This window comes from Emydura macquarii, unplaced genomic scaffold (assembly GCF_026122565.2).
Source record: "Emydura macquarii macquarii isolate MOO-44397 ecotype Brisbane River unplaced genomic scaffold, CSIRO-AGI_Emac_v2 contig_383, whole genome shotgun sequence".
NCBI lineage: Eukaryota > Metazoa > Chordata > Testudines > Chelidae > Emydura > Emydura macquarii.
Genome location: NW_027130520.1, coordinates 4127430 through 4148093, shown reverse-complemented (window position 1 = coordinate 4148093; position 20664 = coordinate 4127430). Strand labels below are relative to the sequence as shown.

The following is a 20664-nucleotide window of genomic DNA, read 5'->3' as shown; positions in this document are numbered from 1 at the left end:
GAATGGGAGACACTCCAGATTAATGACCTTTGATAGCTCTGCATTCTTAGTCTTCTGCTAGGCACCAGAAACTCTCCAGACACCTCCCTGGAGGTTTCAGCAGAAGATGGATGGTAAAAGGCAAAAGTGTAGGCACAGTACAGTCTTACAATCAAAATGGCATGGTGAAAACAAAATGGAGTTTTTCGTTTTTCATTACATATAGATATACGCTATTCAGTCTCACATGCATTTATATCGGTAATCATATACTCTATACTTCAGGGGATATTTAAAAGGGAAAGAAGGAGATATGAACAAAGGGCAGGTTAAAGATAGAGAAGTGTATTTACCTCAACCAAAAGTGGTCATCATATTACTAGGATTCATGTATTTGCAAGCATAAGCATTTTTAAGAGTTGGAAAATCTCTCTAATTTGCAGTGCACTAAAATAGTCTCACTTCTCTTATGAATATTGCTGGAACTATCTCAGTTCCTAAAGTATTCTGAATATCCTGAGACATACATTGATGGTAAGATGGCAGCAAAATTAACTGTCATCCCTGTCAACATGCATTCCAGAAGTGGCTTAAATATTTTGGGCTACCTTTGTTAAACATTAAGATTGATGATTAAGATCTTGATGAAACTAAACTTTGAGCAGAGATTATCACCCTCATAAAACAATTCAAAATGAAATTAATTAAAAAAAAGTCAGGCTACAAGTCACACACACAAAAAAGACAGAAATCTAAATGTAATTCTGACACACAGTCTTTAGTTTGTTGTGCTACAGATATTACAGATGTCTCATTACAGGTCAGCTCATGGTTTTACATACCATGTCTATCAATGGCAACACTCTCATTGACTTCAATGGGGCAGGATTTCACCCTATGTTTGTTGCATAACCAAAGCATATTTGACCAAGTCAAAATGCATCAAACTTTATGTTTGAATTCCTGGTTCTTGCCAGCTTGTGTCACAACCTTAATGTTATTTAAGCTTTTTGTGTGTGTGCATGTGCACAAAATTGAGATCAATAGTGCAAGTACTATATTCCCTAAAGTAAAGACTTTCCCACAGGTTAGAAATGTAAACCAACTATTCATATGAGAGGTTAGCAATTAATAGTACAGTAGAGTCTAACAAAAATAGGGTCTGAAAGGTAGTCAGAGGAGTTATTTTGGAGAATTCATAATACAGTTTAAAAGGCTGTATTCACATTGCAAATGTCAAAATTATTCTGCCTTCACATGGAAGGATAAACTTCAAAGTCCATAACACTGAGCCATATTCAATGGCAATTCAATGGTGTAAGTCACATAAGGCATGCAAGTGGGTTGAAGAATTGTTTTAAGTGGATGTAAGAGGTAAAGTAATGTAAGTTGCATCATTGAAACGATATTCAGTGAGTGTGCAAAATGAGCATCACACAAAGAAGGGCCAGAAGGCAGGAAAAGCCTTTTTTATCTTATACCATCCTGTTAGTTGCTATTACTGTTATAGCCCCATCCTTTCTGTTATTTCCACATATGTGCTGCACTCATTTTGCACACCATGGGTCAGATCCTGTGCCTGCTCTTTATGTGAGCTCATTACATCAGTGGAGAGAGCATACGGCTCTTTCTCCCTCTCTTGCACAACGAGTGTAAGGCCTTGTCACAGGTGGAAGTCAGCTGCGCCTAATAAAAAAAGCATCGCAGCAGATGTACAGACTGTGTGCCTGAGTACTCTGGAAGCCAGAATGCCTCCCAGGGCTCCTTCTGGGGCACTGAAGATCTACCACCTCCAAAGGGCTCAGCCTAAATAGCACACTTGAGCCCCCACTGAATTCCAAACTGATGCAAATTACACTACATGACCACTGTTTCAGCCACTGCTGTATTTGTTATAGAAACTTCCATACAGCTTCAAGTTTGGCCCACTGTCAAAATTAGCATTTTTTTCCATTATTAGCCAACAGTCTGGGTCTGCTTTTATAAAGTACATTTATGTAACTGAAACAAGATACAAAATGGCCCTGTACAGCATGTTCCATTTTTGTTACTCATTAAATCCTTATTGCACCCTCTACATTGTTAAGGTTTGTAGGTTTGATCAGGTTTCATTAGACACAAGAGATTCATTGGATGACACTAGCATTTAAAGGCCTGACAGGAAACTTAATGAAACATCTTTGAAAAATGCCTGATGTCAATACAACAGGAAGATCTAAATTCTCTGGTGCAGAAAACACAAAAAGAAATGTACAGCTACATGCTTGGTTAACAGTAGCCTCAGAATTAGCTGTCAAACCCATTAGTAAGATTTGTGTCTGTTCAGGTACCAGCATGGTTTCGATAAATAAAGTTAAATAGTACACTCAATATGATTTCCTATAAGGATTCTCACTGTGATATTAATAAGGAGGAGTTTTCACAGTACTTTTCTGATTCTACTCATTTACAATGGTGTAAGTTAGGAAAAACTTCACTCATCACTGGTTTGAATTAGTTAAGCAAGATAATAACACTACATAGCATAACATCTGTGCCGCTAACACCAGCACACTATTTGCGTCTGTGCACCATCATCGTTCTATTGTTCTCCAGAGTTGACCTCTCTGTTCTCCTTGTCTAATAGTTTGTATCTAGTAGTTTGAGGACCCATTTATTTTCTCCCAAACACATTGGGGTTGAGGATTCAATACTATTAATTAATGTGCTGTACATGGTGCCATTCCTTTCAAACAACCCTAATACCAACAATTTAAATTAAGTTCCTGATGCACATTTGATGGAATTTCCTACCTATTTACGTTCGGCAGATCAAATGATAGTGGCCCATTTAAAAAAGGAATCTTTTGATCCTGGGTAAGAGTTTAGAATTTGAAGTTGAACACAAATCTCTTGCTCACAACCAGTTAAGAATTCATTGCAGATGCAGGAAACACCTTGGTATCATATCATGGGGCTAGGAAAACATCCCTTTTAAGCAAAAAAAAAAAAAATCTATTCACATTAAAATAGCATACACTGCTTCTCTGGTTGAATGATAAATTTAGCACACTAGATAGACAATATTAAACTGTAAGTTATACAACATATATAATTCATTTTGGATGGCAAGCCCTTTCCCAATAACAAAAACAGAAACTTTCCATTGAAAGTCAATAGGGCTTGAGTTCCTAAGCCTCCTAGGTGTTTTTGAAAATCCCATCCATTCTGATTTTTAAAAGTCTCTTTGCATAGTTGTGCAGAAAATTAGCTAGTTTAATATACTCATGGGAGAAAGGAGGATTTCTCTTCAAAATTAAGGGAGAAATTTAAAAGGTTATTTAAAACCATTAAAAAGAGAAAGCACATGATGGAAAAACACATTCCCACATTCCTGTCATTTAAAGCCCAACTTTGGTATACCAATATCCCAATTAAGCTAAAAATGGGAAAGGAATATAGTTTTTTGGGTTGGAGAATGTGGCATGCATTTGTTTTTTAAAGCAGATCATGCAAGTTGCTTTGTTTGTTGCTGCTTTTGCTTTGTTTGTGTGGGATTTTCTTTTCTTTTCTTTTTGTAATGTTCAGGTCCAAAAGCAGAAGTAGACAGTGCTGGGGCAGATATTAGTGATGGGAATCTAGCAAAGATGCAGAGTATTCTGAAGATAGTTTGGAGGGAAGAGACTGAGGATTCTTGGACCTCAGGAAAAAAGGGAAGCTGTTGCAGTCCTATGGGTTAACATTTAAAGAGGCACAAACTCATGAGTGGGAAAACCCCACAGAAGGTGTAGTGGGCAGAATGCAGGGGCGAAGAAGAGGAATAGGGGGAAGTGAAAACTGAGATATAAGCCATGCTGGGGAGAGCTCTGGAAGTGAGGAAGAGTCCAGTGAAGGGACTATAATGCATGCATTTGGTGAGAGAGAGAAATTACACTGTCAGACTGGCAGGTCAGGAAGATTATTATAGCTGAGCATTCTGGATACACTTTAGAAAGGAGGCTGGAAAAAAGGAGGTAGAACATGAGATAAGGAAGGTACAAGGCAGGATTCCAGGAGTAAGGACAGAACAGGAGGGTTGGATTTCAGAAGTGATGTAGAGGAAGAAGGGAAATGGCATTTGGTTAAAGTCTGAATGTGGGAGGAAAAGGACAATGAGAAACTGAGATTACTCCAAAGGCTGTGAGCTGAGTAGCAGGCAGAGAGAGGGGACCATGAATTTGTCATTTGTTATAGAGAACAATGGGAACGGAGATAGTGGACGGTTTAGAAGGGAACCATGGGAAGTTTACTTTTGACATGTTTAGTTTAGGAAAGTGATGGGTATCCAAGAGGAAATGTTAGAGGCAGTTGGAGATGCAAGACTAGACTGGACAGAGGAGTAGATTTGTGAATAATCTGTAATTATAGGAGGGAAAGCCAAGTGGATGAGGTCACCTAGGAGGAGGGAGCCTATTGGAAGAGAAGTGGGGAAGCAAGGACAGAGCCCTGAGATCTCACCTGAAGAGAAGGATGTTGAATGAAAATGCCAGGAAAAACCAGACAATGGAGTTACTGAAGCCAATCCTTATTTAAGGTGCTCTTTTTACAGTGACTGCTGGGCAAGGTTAAATGAGTGATACACAGCAATGTATTGAGTAGTTGTGCCATCCTATATCTGGAGTTTTAAAGAGTGAACTAGTGCAATGCCTCAACAGCAATACAATTCACACCCTCAAATACTATTACTTTCTCTTCTGGACTAGTAGCCAGTGTAAAATTAAAAGAAAACCCCCAAAATAAAAAAAAATACACATAAAAAAGCAAAGTGCTGTTTCAGCTGCCTCCCTGCTCCAATGGAAGATCCAGGTTTCTGAACGACCCACAACAAGCAGAAATACATCCTCCACCTGTAGCGTTCATTTTTTCTGCTTGAGTAATCCAGTTTGGGGACTCCACTCCTTTCTTTCAGCAGCAGATTATTAGAAATACAGGAACACATGGTAAAAGTCTTGTAGAGCAGAAAATACCATGTTCTCTTACCCTCGTTCCAACACTAGACAAACAAAGTGTGACTTGGATGTTCAACTAGTCTTGGCTCTGCCTCTTGCCTCTGTTGTTCTTTATGTTTTGATTGGAAAACCGGAGATTTGGTGCTCAGTCCACTCTGCCTTTATCTTCCCTCAGTCCTGATGACACAAACACCTGTCTAGTGCTAGGCTAGGCTATACTGAAAAATATATAAATTTAAAAAAAAAATCACAAGAAGAACAAGATGATGCTGTGACCTCATTCTGAATGTTCTTTGCATTTCAGTAGCTCCATTGGTTTTTGTACTTGGGAAAGGCTGAATTTCCCTCTGGCACCAAGCTTTTAAGTCTTTTTTATATATATAAAAAAGGGCCACTCTTTATTTTGAATCTAGTGAGTACATTTGAGCTTCCAGTGAAGAGGAAGTCAACAAGAGAAAGGGCAATAAGCTTAGAGGGATCCATTTGCCTAATTTACCAAAGTAGCAATTTACTTTATGGCAGGTCCATAAATATAATCATTTCTTTAGTATATTGTACTAATGTGGGAAGTGAAGACTCTGGTATTGTCTAGATGTGCAATACAGCTAGGATGTTGAAATGAAAGCATTAAGTTACTTTCCACACTTAAAGTAAAAGCAATCCAAGGAAAGATTTTTCCTATGTAACAGATTCAAAAGTTACTTGCTCCTTATATAAAAAGCAGTCACACCAAAAGATGTAACTTTTGGAGGGAGGGCACATCAAAACAAGGAGGTAATATCAGGGATGCAGATATTTTAACCATTGTAAGAGATGACACACATTGCTCAATTGGTTTCACAACACAATAGCCTATCTACCATACAGCACACAACTGCAAAACCACCACAATTATAATCAATGCAGGAACATTTTAAATTTTAAAAGGTAAGTTTAAAATGACATTCAAATGACTTCAATTAAAATTATGTGAGATTAAATTGAATATAGCACTAAGAGTAGAGGAATGACTTCAATAAGAAGCATTTGATAATAGATAGCATCAGTCCTCATATATTAAACCAGTGAATATAGAATAGAGAAATGTGAATTGATACATGGGCTACAGCAAAATGCCACAGAAATCTATTTTGTGTAACACTTCCTGACTTATTTTCCAGACACATTAGTCAGGGCCATAATTCAGGAAACAGTTTCAATTACAATTTTAAAAAGTCTTAATGGAAAACTGTCAACTCAAGTTCCGGTGAGTTCCAAACATTTTAATACAGACAGAACCTTACAGTTCATTCCCATAATATTTTTAAAACATTCTCTTCAAGTGTAGTTCTTTCTGGCTTTGTCCACACTAGGAAACAGTAGTTTACTTTTATCAGGGCTGACCACGGTTTGTCCTTATTAACATCTACAGCAAAGCCAATTGCTGAAGCAGTGCTATTTCTCATCGTATACATGGTCTCTCACAGGTACCTGTCAGTGTAGTTTTCTCTGCTCTGGTATTTGTGTGGGTCACACAGCCAGTAAGTGCATGCAAGCCTTATAAGAAGAGAAGTGACTGGTGTAATCAGACACTATCTCAGCGGTTCTCAAACTGGGGGCACGCCCCCCTTAGGGATCATGAGGGGGGTGCCATAGGCAGAGTTTGGGGGGGCATGATGATGGCCATCTCACCTGGCTGGGTGAGGGGCTCTGGGCTGAGAGCGGGGCTGGGCGGCGGTGAGGACCCCGGCGCCTCACACAGGCAACCCCAGGCAGGTGTTGGGGGGTGGAGGACCGTTAGGAGAGGAGCAGAGGTAGGAGGAGGCTGCTGTGAGTGGCAGGCCTGGCACTGCTGGTGGAGTGGGGGAGAGAGCCGGTTCAGCTCCATGCTCTGCACTTTGTGCAGCTGCTTCCATCTCCAGTTGGAGCGCCATTCCCGGCAGCTGCCACCGCCCGCCTTCGGCAGTGGCAGCAGCAGCCCCCCACTGCTGCTGGGCACGCTCCCCACGCTGCTGCTTCCCGCACTGCTTCTGCTGCTTCCTGTTGCTCCCCGCTTCCTGCGCTGCTGCTGCTGTTCCCCGCGCTGCTGCCACTGCTCCCCACACTTGCCACGCTGCTGCCTGCTGCCACTCTGCAGGCTCCCGGATGTTGTTGTGTCATTCAAGTCCAGACACCTACTACATGGTGTCTTATCTACCGTTAAGCATCCACTACACTCGCACATTTGTGCAGTTTGCTACTGTGGTTTTGATAAAATGAATCGTTGGCTCAATCGAGCAAAAGAGAACAAAAAAATACCTGAAGAGACAAACAGGATGAAGTCCTAGTAGGTGATAGTAAAATGCAGGCCACTACAGTGAAGTGGAAAAGTACGGCCTTGACGCAGAAAGTTAAACAGAGAAAATATCGAGACAAATATATTCAGTATGGCTTCACCTACTTGCTTACTGAAGGTGAGCAATACCAACAGTGTGTCTTATGTTCAGAGGTGCTAGCGCAAGATGGCATGAAACCCGTAAAGCTAAAGAGGCATTTGCGCTCTAAATGTGCTACACATGCTGACAAGCCAGTTGAGTTTTTTAAGCAAAAAGAACAAGAACTGAACAGTCAATGGGATGTAATGAGCAGACAAACAACTATATCTACAAAAGCACTTGGAGTATGCAGTTTCATACCTAATAGCTAAATCTAAAAAGCCCCACATAATCGGAAAAACGCTAGTTCTTCCTGCTGCAGTAGCAAAGGGTCGTATTATGCATGGAGATAAATTTGCAATTCTGCTTGAAGCTGTTCCTTTGTCCAATGACACTGTTGCAAGATACACTGAAGATATGTCTATAGATATAAAGGTTCAGCTTATCAAACGTGTTAAACAGAGCCCCAAATTTGCCTTGCAAATTGATGAATCTACAGACATACCTGATTCAGCCCAGCTACTCGTGTTTGTAAGATATTGTGTTTGTAAGATATTGCTATGAGGGGAAACTACACGAAGATTTATTATTCTGCATCTCACTGCCAGGAAAGACAACAGGACAAGAAATATTTTGCAATGCTGACAAATTAATGCGCAAAAAAGGCTTGAAGTGGGAATGTTGTGAGGGTGTACGTACAGATGGAACTGGTGCTATGGTGAGGAAAAAAACTGGATTAAAAGCACAAGTTCTGGAAGTGTCACAACATGTTCTTTTCATGCATTGTGTCATACACAGGGAAGCTTTGGCTTCTAGGAAACTTGAACCAGAATTTAATTGTGTTCTGCAAACAACAGTAAAAATTGCAAACTTTGTGAAGTCTTGACCCAAAAATTCAAAATTGTTTGTAATGTTATGCAAGAAAATGGGTTCCGAACATACAAAAGTGTGGTGGCTGTCATGAGGGAAATTCCTAATGTGTTTGTTTGAGCTGAGAGATGAGCTGCCTTTGTTTCTTCCTGGCGTTGGGTCATCATATGCAGAACACTTCACTGATTCTAAGTGGCTATCAAACTTAGCATACTTGATGGATATTTTTGAAAAACTAAATGTGCTGAATGTCTCACTTCAGGGTCCCAACACCAACATTCTGTCATTAAGTGACAAGATCGATGGCTTTTTGAAGAAACTTGACTGCTGGAGGGAACAGCTGGAAAGTGACAATGTTGATATGTTTCCATTGTTGGACAAATTTTTACAGGAAAACGAACCTTAATTTCAACTTGTGAAAACAATAATCAGCGGTCATCTCACAAACCTCAGCACTCACTTTAAGAAATACTTTGAAGATTTAACTCTTGATAAGTATGATAGGATTGTAACTGTGAGCAAAAAATATCTCCTGCTGTTTGATGCTTACTGTGTCCAGGGAAATAGAACTTTTGTACATTCCTTGTACATAAAATGGACTGCATCAAAGAAATACCTGACTCCATCATCAATTTCTCCCCCTACCAGAAACAACACATAAGACCTCACAAATTGACTAATCACTCAGGTCAAAAAGGGGTGACAATATTCATAATAGAAGACACAAAAGAAAGCTGTTGGCTTGATTAACCAAGGCTTGGCTGTAGCTCTGATACCAACCATATTCTCTAATGCAGTTATGATGCCCATTGTGTTGTGCTTGGAAATTTTCCACTGCCATACTATAACCCTCTGAAAATTTCCATTACCCTCCTAATCATCCATCTCTCTTAACCTCATGTTCAAGGTAAAGGTCTCTTCTCAGTAATTCGGCCCTTAAAATCGTGGCAACAGCACAAATGATCCAAAACAGACTTTGCCAGAAAGTTCTCGGACCACCCACTCCAGATTCCACTGATGGAAGAGAGGCAGGGGAGAAAGGAAATTGTTCACCTGGTCTCAAACAACACAAGGAATGTTGCTGGAATAACAGCAAAAGAAAAGCATAAACTAGCTCGAGCTCAGAAACCATCAGACTCACAGTGCCTCACTTCTTGCCTTAAGTACATCATAAATAGGTACCGGTTCTGAGCAACACTGCCATGGCAGTGGCAGGCATGAATTCATAAGGGAGAAACACAAACAAATTATCTCATCAAAGAAGCCATCAAGATATCAAGCTGGGAAGAGCCCTCCCAGTCATTTCAGCCCTACACTTCGGATGGACAGCAAAATGCGGTGCTCAGTAAATTTTAGCCCACTATATGGCGATTATTTATTGCACATAGTTATTTATCTAATCTTTCCCTTTCCCTGGAATGGCAAACCCTGCAGGGAACATTATGGGATGTGAATGGGACAGAGAACTGAACTTTTTAAACCAATCAATCAACATAGTTTGTAAACAGAGAAAGGTACCAGGATGTGTCAAAACTAACCGGTTCTTTTCGCACATGTAAACTAGTTGTACAACTGGTGATTTACAAACTCAGTTAAAAATTATTTTGTTTTTAGGTTTCTAGTTTGTAATTAGTAACGTAAGTAAAAAAAAAAAAAAAAGAAGTTTTATGAGCCAGATCCTCTGCTAAATTAAATCAGCATAACTCCATTGAAGTAAATGGAAATGCACCAGCAGAGGATCTGGCCCTGTGCATTACAGACATCTTTATTACTTGGGTAAGGAGTGAGCACACTACTTCATCTGCCTACATACAGGTAAATTTTGTGGCAATGCTTCAAGCTTTGTTTTTAAGCAAACTGACTATAAACCAGCTTGGCAGAGAATTACCCACAAGTATAAGCTTGAATAGTTCTAGGTGAAGATTGGTTTCTTTTCCTTGTGCTTCACCAAACTTCAGCATTAAATAAAATGGGAAAAGACAACTCTGGATAACTTTAGTCCAGGGTTGCTGCTTCATTTCAGAAAGGTGTGAATGTTCATGGGTCTCAAATATAACTAGTAGGGTGAGTGACTATGGGAGTACAGGATAGCACAGCACATGGAGATAATGTGGTTGTATTAAGTAAAACCATACAGTTCACTGTAGATTAGTATTCATCTATGGATATCTGCCCAAAATGCTCATCTCCCTTTAAAACAGTCTCACTTTGCCATTGGTATTGCATGCTCCACCTTAATCCTGTGCGCACACCCTCTCGTCTCTCCCCAGCTGAGGCCTAGGGGCGGAGCCATGGTCAGGGCCAAGGGCTGCAGCTGGGAGTGGGGCCATTGTTGGGGGCCTGTGGTCAGGGCTGGGGGCTGTGGCAGGCCAAGGGGCCGAGGCTGGGGGCTGGACACATCGAGACTGTGGCTGGGCGTGGTGACCAGGAGCTGAAGAGGGGACTGGGGCCGAGGTCACACACAGCGACCAGGGGCTGAGGCCAAACTGGGGGCCAGGCATCGAGGCCACATGCATGCACCATGACCAGAGACTGAGGCTGAGCCAGGGGCCGGGCACCGAGGCTGAGCTGGGAGCCAGAGCCAGAGGCCATAGTCAAGCAAGGTTGGGTGGCGCTTCCTCCCCGCCTCCCATGGGGGCTGGCCCTGGGCCTGGCCACGCCCCTCCAAACATTCCTCCATGCCCCCCTAGGGGGGCACGTCCCACATTGAAGACCTCTGATCTAGCGAGAGAACCAGTACTGCTTGCCTGGAGACCCACAATAAGCAATAGAACCTATGCATGTGCACACAGACAAGCCAAATTATGCAGTGATTTTATGTCCTCTACAGACTAGACTGGAGACCATAAACTCATTTCACTTGGGATCCACACCAGATATGAAGCCAGGTCTCCAGGGTTCAAAATGTAGTGTTTGAACTCACTGTGCTATAGTTAGCAACATATTTAACCCATTTTCTATGTGTATGATTCTAAACAAAGCTCAGCTTGGTTCACTAATTTATTTGTCACATAATTTATGCATATTTAATTTTGCTGTCATTTATTATGGAATATTCTGTTCTGTGCATCTGAATATGTAAATCTTGCATTAACAAACCACCATGAGAAGATCAAGATGCACATTATGTTGGTGTAACATGAAGAACTTATGTACCAGCAAAGCACAACAGAGAACACCAGCAAAGACTAACAATTCCCAGCTGAGAAAAATAGGACTTCCCCACAGGACTTACAGTAAACGTACAGGCCCGCCCAACCTACTACTAGAGGAAATCAAATATTTCAACAAGGAGTGAGCAATGCATTTATTCCTGCATGAAAAGAAACCCACTGAACAAAAAGTCACTATGAACTAGCTCTTTGTAGATACCAAGCAGTACACTCCGAAGGACAAAGTCAACCAGTGTAAGAAACTTGATTTAATTGGGGGAGGAGGGCAGGGACTATGAATGATTTTTCAAGAATCATACAAAAGAGAAGACAAAAACAACTTTGAAAGCAACTAAGAATTCCCACAGAGAAAAACTGAAAATGATTTTACCCTTCCACACCCCCAAAAAAACAAAATAACCCAAAAGCCATCAGTTACATTACTTTTAGTCACAGACTTTACTCTATTTAAATCTTCTCATTCTGAGGCCAGGAAAACAAGAGAGAAGGGTTTCAAATGAGACAAAATAAAAGATACATTTATTTATTCATAGAAGTGTCTCGCATTTGTCATCGTTGTAGTATACAAGTGGCTAACAGCATAACAGAACACTTAACATCCTTCTCTCCCATAAAGAGCTTGGCAAGGAATGGTGAGATTTTCAACTACACATACCCTTGTAATTAGAACAGTGGAAAAGCCTCACAGGTTAGGCTGGTGGTTAAACTGAGCCATAGTTGAGGATCACAAGGGCTAATTTTATTTTTAAACAAACATTTAGATGATTTGGAACTATAAGCTACTTCATGTGTGTACCACATATCGTGCATAGAAATAAGACAGTTGTGAAGACAACTGCAGCCAGTTACTTTGAGTAACTGGTCATTTGTTCACACCACTCTTTAAAATTACTTAAAGCTGCACTATATGGAGGGTGTACCCAGTCTGAAAGTTAGGGCCCCAAATCAGCAAAGCACTTAAGCATATGCTTAACTTGGGACCCCTGCTCAAAGTTAAACATAGGCTTATGTGCTTTGCTAAGTAAGGATAGTAAAAGGTGCTTAGTGCTCTGCTGAATGGGTGCCAAAATGCAGATGTGTTTTACACAAGCCAGTTTTCACAGTCATGATGCTGAAGATCTTTTATCGGCTAACTTTGATGGAATCCTAAAGTACCATCCTTTTGAAAGTGAGGCACACAGGACTTTAAGCAAGACTTTCTCAATCTGACAACGAACAAATTTCCAGCAGTTCTAAGACTGAACTGAACTGAAGAAGTGCATGGGGCATTTCGTAATTTCATTTTCTTTTATCTTTTCTGTTGGTGAGAGAGACAAGCTTTTGAACCACACAGAGTTCTCCCTCATGTCTGGGAAAGGTACTTAAGAGTGTCACAGCTAAATACAAGATGAAACAGACAATTTAGCATAAGTAGTTCGCACACAGTACTAGGTTTACAATGGTGCCCACTCTGAAGGGGCCCACACCAGTGTCCAGACCATGGCCCTGCCTGGCCTCTTCCCTCCAAGGCCCCACCCTCACTCTGCCTCTTCGCCCCCCCCGATCCCCTGCCTTCACTCCGTCTCGTCCCACCCCCTCCAACTCCTCCCCGAGGCCCCTCCCCCACTCCACCTCTTCCCCCCCAAGGCCCTGCCCACCGCTCACTCCTCTCTGCCCCCTCCCAACCCAGTTCTCCCACTTTTAAGTGATGGGGTCATGGCCCCCTGGCCCTCCCTCTTCCGGCATCCCTATTGCCAGGTGTCTGCTTTTCAACCAGAAAAGTCTGGTCAAAAAGTGAACCTAGCAGTGTCCGGTCAACCTGGTTACAGGAGTAACCACAATCAGTCTCCCAGCAGGAGGACGGGAAGAGCAGCTGCTGCTGCCTGGAGGAGCTTCAGCTCAGCTAGAAAGAGAGACAGAACTGGCTGCCAAGGACTTGGCTGTGGTGGAGATAGGTAGGTACTGGCTCCACGCCACCCAGGGAGATCCTGTCTGTTCCCCCACCTCCACCCCACTGTGCTTTCCCCCAGCCCCTGCCTCGCTCCAGGAACCGACCTGGGCAGCCCTCTGCTAGCCCAGGCCTGGGCTCCCACCATCTCTGCCAGTGCCCCTCACTCCCAATCCACAGCCCAGCCCCGGGCTCCCCTCTAGAAATTAAGGAACAGTGATATATGAAGGCATAAAAAACCCCACCCTCTTCAGTCCAGTGAGAAGATCGTTAGACATGATTTTTCTATTGTTGTTACTGGAAGTTGTACATTTTATCCTCTGTGCAGATACTGAAATCTCAAGGATTTTAATTCTAATCCTGCTCTGGTATACATACAATATATAGTGTTTTATAATTTTACTACTATGTAGAGTTTGTTAGTATGTCTAGAAATCTTTAATTTTTGGAGGTCAAAGAAATTAAACACAACTCGTATTTATCAGATTAAGACATTATAAAGTAATAAATGTAATTAAGCTCTGGCTTTAGAAAGTGCCATACACTGAGTGGTTAAAAATTGCATGGGGTTATGAAGGACCAAACTGGGCTCATTTCTGGGAAAAAATTTCACGCATATTTATGCCTGCATTTCTTGGAAGTGGATAGTTGGTCCATGTGATTAAGTTTTATTGTTTATCAGAAACGAACTCCCCACACTGGTCATAAGAGGACTAAATTAGGCTGGGTGGGCCCAATAAGCCAATTAGGCAACAAACGAGGAAAACTGAAGCTGTTTGGACAGCCTTGATTACAAAGAAGCCCACCTGTGAGGGAACATATGGGGCTTCTATAAAGTCTGGACGCTAATAGAAGAAGGGGACAGCAGGGAAGTAGTCTGCAGTCACTCCCTGGGAGAAGGAAGATATGTTTGCAGTCTACCGAGTGTAAGGACACGGGGACTAGAACCCAGGTCTGCAGTAGGGATACAAAAGCCTAACCGTTTAAATGGTAATCAGCTGTCTAAATGTTTTAAACAGCTAATTACATTTAAACTGGACAGCTCTGGCTCCTAGAGGGGCGCAGAGACCAGCAAGGGGAGAGGGGTAGGGGAGGCACGGAGCCCAGCGGGGGCAGAGGGTAGCTGCAGCACTCAGCGCTGTTCCCCTGACAAGAGAAGAGCAGGGGGGAGTCGCAGATGGGCTCAGTTCCCCGCCAGTGAGAGCTGCCCAGCTACAGCTCTGCGGCACAGGAGCTGCATCTAGGCAGCTTTTGCTTAGCAGTGAGGAGCAGAGTCCAGCACAGCTCCCCCGCCCCATGCTTAACCATTTAAACAGTCTATTTTTAGAAGTTTGGAGGCTGGCAAATCCAGAGAGGGGAGAAAGACAGGCATGTGGGAAAGGCTCAGGGAAAGTGGCAGCAAGGTCCAGGAAGGAATAGACCTTGGCTGCTGATTAGAAGATCCCTGAGCTGAACCTGGAGTAGAGGGTGAGATCGAGTTCCCCTGCCTGCCATTGGTGAAGCGGCACCAGCTGGGCAGGGAATGGGAACACTGCCTGTGCCTGTTCATATGAAGAGACTTTAATACCATGGAAGGGGAAACCACTGAGTGACCTGGTCGGAGCACCACGTCACGAAGAGTCAGCCGCAGTTCCTGGAGCAAAAGAGAGGCTGCAGACAGAGAGATAGGCAAAGAAATGGCGTGCAACCACACGAAAAGCTAATCCCCAGAATGGCCAAGAGGAGGCACCATCCTAGCAGTGAGCTGAGCATCCCCCATCACACATCCTGAAACCACTCACCACATAAAGGGCCACCTTCCTCCAGGACACAACCAACTTCCTCTACAAATTCTGCAACAATAACAACCTCCCTCAGAACATCATTCTTCCCACCATCGATGTTACTTCTCTATATACCAACATCCTTCACAATGATAGCATCACTGCCTGCCTCAAATATTTAAAAGACAATGGACGACCCTCAGATATCCACCCCAAACACATCACCAAACTCATCTATTTCATCCTCGCCCATAACAATTCTACATTTAACAACAAACACTCTTCCCAACAGCCATGGGTAGTAGGATGGCTCTGCAACATACCAACTTCTTTGTGGGCTAACTTATAGAAGAATTCTTGGACAAATGCACCACAAAATCTATGATATACCTGAGATACATCAATTATATTTTCATCCTCTGGACAGATAAACTCCCTCATAGATTTCCACCAAAATTTTAACAACCACCACCTCTCCCTTAAACTTTCTCTGGAGCACACCAACTGTAACATCTACTTCCTGAGCACCACAATCAGCTTCAACAATGGAACCCAACAGACAACTATATATAATAAACACTCGTATCATCATACCTACCTTCATAGATCCTGGAGGACGAGGTAGATGAGGCTTTCTTCGGTCAACTAGGGAAAATTTCCAGTTCACAGGACCTGATTCTCATGGGTGACTTCAATCACCCGGACATCTGCTGGAAGAGCAATACAGCAGAGCACAAACAATCCAGGAAGTTTTTGAAGAGTGTTGCAGACAACTTCCTGGTGCAAGTGGTGGAGCAACCAACTAGGAGCCATGCTTCTCTTGACTTTCTGCTCACAAACAGAGAAGATTTGGTAGGGAAAGTAGAAGTGGGTGGCAACCTATGCAGCAGTGACCATGAGATGATCGATTTCAGGATCCTGACAAAAGGAAGAAAGGAGAACAGCAGGATACGGACCATGGACTTCAAAAAAGCAGACTTTGACTCCCTCAGGGAGCTGATGGGCAGGATCCCTTGGGAGGCTAATATGAGGGGGAAAGGAATCCAAGAGAACTGGCTGTATTTTAAAGAAACCTTATTGAGGGCACAGGAACAAACCATCCTGATGTGCAGAAAGAATAGCAAATATGGTAGGCGTCCAGCTTGGCTTAACAAAGAAGTCTTTGGTGAACTTAAACACAAATAAGAAGCTTACAAGAAATGGAAGCTTAGTCAGATGACTAGGGAGGATTATACAAATGTGCAGGAATGAAATCAGGAAGGCCAAAGCACAATTAGAGTTGCAGCTAGCAAGGGATGTGAAGGGGAACAAGAAGGGTTTCTACAGGTATGTTACCAACAGGAGGAAGATTAGGGAAAGTGTGGGCCCCTTACAGAATGGGGGAGGCAACCTAGTGACAGAGGATGTGGAGAAAGCTGAGGTACTCAATGCCTTTTTTACCTCTGTCTCCACTGACAAGGTCAGCTCCCAGACTGCTGCACTGGGTGGCACAGTATGGGAAGGAGGTGAACATCCCCCAGTGCTGAAGGAACAGGTCCAAGACTATTTAGAAAGATTGGACATACACAAGTCCATGGGGCCAGATGCAATGCACGCAAGGGTGCTGAGGGAGTTGGCTGATGTGATTTCAGAGCCATTGGCTATTATCTTTGAAAGCTCGTGGCAATTGGGGGAGGTCTCTGATGACTGGAAAAAAGCAAATATAGTGCCCATCTTTAAGAAAGGGAGGAAAGAGGAGCCAGGGAACTACAGACCGGTCAGCCTCACCTCAATCCCTGGAAAAATCATGGAGCAGTTCCTCAAGAAATCCATTTTAAAGCACTTGGAAGAGAGGAAGGTGATCAGGAACAGTCAACATGGATTCACAAAGGGCAAGTCATGCCTGACCAACCTGATTGCTTTCTATGAAGAGGTGATTGGCTCTGTGGATATGGGGAAAGCGGTGGATGTGATATACCTTGACTTTAGCAAAGTTTTTGATACAGTCTCTCACAGTATTCTTATCAGCAAGTTAAAGAAGTATGGGTTGGATGAATGGACTGTAAAATGGATCGAGAACTGGCTAGAGCATAGGGCTCAACGAGTAGTGATCAATGGCTCCATGTCTAGCTGGCAGCTGGTCACAAGTGGAGTGCCCCAGGGGTCGGTCCTGGGGCCTGTTTTGTTCAACATCTTCATTAATGATCTGGAAGATGGGGTAGATTGCACACTCAGCAAGTTTGTGGATGACACTAAACTGGGGGGAGTGGTAGATACCCTGGAAGGTAGGGATAGGATACAGAGTGACCTAAACAAACTGGAGGATTGGGCCAAAAGAAATCTAATGAGGTTCAACAAAGAAAAGTGCAGAGTCCTCCACTTAGGAAGGAAGAATCCCATGCACAGCTATAGACTGGGGACGGATGAGCTAGGCAGCAGCTCTGCAGAAAAGGACCTGGGGGTAATAGTGGATAAAAAGCTGGATATGAGTCAGCAGTGTGCCCTGGTTGTCAAGAAGGCTAATAGCATACTGGGCTGCATTAGGATGGCCATTGCCAGCAGGTCGCGGGAAGTGATTATTCCCCTCTATTCGGCATTGGTGAGGCCGCATTTAGAATATTGTGTCCAGTTTTGGGCCCCCCACTACAAAAAGGATGTGGACAAGTTGGAGAGAGTGCAGCGGAGGGCAACCAAAATGATTAGGGGGCTGGAGCACAAGACGTATGAGGAGAGGCTGAGGGAACGAGGCTTGTTTAGCCTGCAGAAGAGAAGAATGAGGGGGGGGATTTGATAGCAGCCTTTAACTACCTGAAAGGTAGTTCCTGGGAGGATGGAGATAGGCTGTTCTCAGTGGTGGCAGACGACAGAACAAGGAGCAACAGTCTCAAGTTGCAGGGGGGAGGTCTAGGTTGGACATTAGGAAAAAGTTTTTCACTAGGAGGGTGGTGAAGGACTGGAATGGATTACCTAGGGAGGTGGTGGAATCTCCATCTTTAGAGGTTTTTAAGCTGCGGCTTGACAAAACCCTCGCTGGGATGATTTAGCTGAGGTTAGTCCTGCTTTGAGCAGGGGGTTGGATTAGATGACCTCCTGAGGTCCCTTCCAACTCTATGATTCTATGATTCTATGTAACCAGCCCAAACACACCAAGAAATCTGTTATCTACAGCCAGGCATTCAGATACCACAACATGTGCTCTGAGAAGAAAGTCCAGGATATATAACTTAACACACTCAAAACTGCCTTTACCAAAAAAGGACACTCTGCCAAAGAAGAAGATCGCATCATGGAATTGGCCACCCAAATACCCAGAGAGAATCTGCTTCAATACAGAAATAAAACTTCCTCCAACCATACACCCCTAGCTGTTAGCCTACCACCCTACACTGAAACTTATAAAGGGATAGCATCAAACAACTGCAACCCAAACTCGATGGGGACCCCGCCCTGAAATAAATATTTCCTGAACCCCCCTCTTCTGGCCCTCAAAGGACCCCCAACCTCTCCAACCTCATCAGAAGCAAGCTCTCCACAGATCAGGACACACCAACTCCAAGTGGCACTAGACCCTGCCAGAATCGATGCAAAACATGCAGACATATCTCCACTGCTACAATGATCAACATCCCCCACAGCACACCTTGCAAGATCTATTTTATCACAAATTGTGGTGTACCTCATCGGATGCACTAAATGTCCCAATAACAACTATGTGAGTGAAACCACACAATCATCATGCTCTCAAATGAATTCAAACAGGAAAAAGATAAAAGACAAAAATACCCTACACCTGTGGATGAACACTTTTCACACAGCAATCACTCTATATTGGACTTCTGAGTCCTCATCCTCAAAGGAAACCTCCACAATACTTTCAAAAGACGAGCCTGGGAGCTTAAATCATAAAATTGCTAGACATTAAAAATCATAGTCTTAATAAAGACATTGGATTTGTGGCTTACTACAATGATCAGTAAAACACAAACTCCCCTTTTTGTCCTATGACTACAGGGGTTTTAACAGGCCACTTCATCTTGAATGGTCCCTTACAATATGTGCTAATTAGTTATGCTAGACTATCTGTTTGACCTAGTATTTAGCTGATACTAGGGCTTTGTCTACATTAGCACTTTTGTCAGTAAAACTTTTGTCGGTTAGGTGTGTGAAAAAAACACCCTGCTGAGCGACGTAAGTTTTGCCGGCGTAAGTGCTAGTGTAGCCGCGTTATGTCAGCGGGAGACAGCTCTCTCGCTGACATAATAAAACCACCTAAATGAGGGGCTGTAGCTATGTTGGCAGGAGAGCTTTCCCACTGACGTAGCCCTGTCTAAACTCGCACTTATGCCAGCAAACTGTATGTCACTCAGCGAAGTGTGTTTTCAAACCCCTGAGTGACAAAAGTTTTGCCAGCATAAGCACCAATGTAGACATGCCCTTAGATTCCAGTACAATCACAGTCAGACCCCATGAATGTTGTTCCTTCACTTTACCAGCAGTGGGACTCTAGCTTTTATTTTTCAAAATAACCCCCCCCATAAATGGTGCATTCACAGTTAGAAAAGTGTACTCTAATTATTTGAGCTGTCAAGTCAACAATATACATCAAACAGAGTGTTCTTATTCTCACATACATTTATTTATAAACTCTCATTACATTTTGGTGGTGGCTATGAATGTTCAAAGCACTCTTTTTTGTTTGTTCATTTTTGAAAGGTGATAATTAATTCTGTCCTATGAAGAAGAAAGTGGCGTGAGAGGGAAACCTTTAGGAATATTTTTCTGGATGGTGAATATTTGTGCTCAGATTGGTGGAGCTGATGACTACTTTCAGTTTTAAAAAAATTACTGAGAGTCTTGGAAGTCATACACATTAGAACATTTCTTTAGATAAATATTTACCGAGTTCCTTAATAAGAGATAATGCTTCCCATGATATAAATGCTCCACCACCATCATCCATGGCTCCCTGCCCAACATCCCAGCTGTCAAGATGTCCGCTGACCAGCACGACCTAAAAATGCAATTAGAAAAAGACATTTATAGGAAAATATCAGACTAGAAAAGTTATACAAGGTGCTTCTACCTATTGTGCTACAAGCATTCATGGGGTAGATATGCCCTAGGTTTTTTAAAGATTTTCATACTTCTGCTTTTTAGTTTAAAGCAAGAGAAAGGAAATACTAAGTTAATATTAAACACTATCCTTTATTCGTCAAGCATACATCTAGAACCACAGGACTTGCCATACTGGCTCAGATCATTGATTTAGTCAAGTCTGGTGTCCTGCATCTGCTAGTGACTAATGCTTAAGCGAAAGATTTAGCCCCTCACAGCATGCCTAGCAAACTGCAGTGATGTTTAAACTTTGAAGTATGAAAACTGATTAACCTTATTTTAGGATGTATAACTAGAAAATATGGACTTCGATTGTAGGGTCACCAGGGCAGAGACAGTCATTTTATAACATGTTTTTACAGTGCCTAGCACAGTGAGGCTATGGGCTATGATTGGAGCCCCTCCTTGCATGCTACCACAATATAAAACACCACCACTCATCTACTCTCACCACCATGCCACCAGCACCATGTAGCTTTATAGTTACACTAGTCATAT

At 42.7% G+C, this 20664-nt stretch overlaps 1 protein-coding gene across 1 annotated transcript in view; it reads right to left on the bottom strand.

Moving 5' to 3' along the window:
* CPQ (carboxypeptidase Q) overlaps nt 1-20664 on the bottom strand; it is a 240020-nt gene that overhangs the window by 65750 nt on the left and 153606 nt on the right. Inside the window, exon 5 of the mRNA XM_067536932.1 lies at nt 19951-20062. Coding sequence (XP_067393033.1) covers nt 19951-20062 — 112 coding nt within the window. The remainder of the gene's footprint in view (nt 1-19950; nt 20063-20664) is intronic.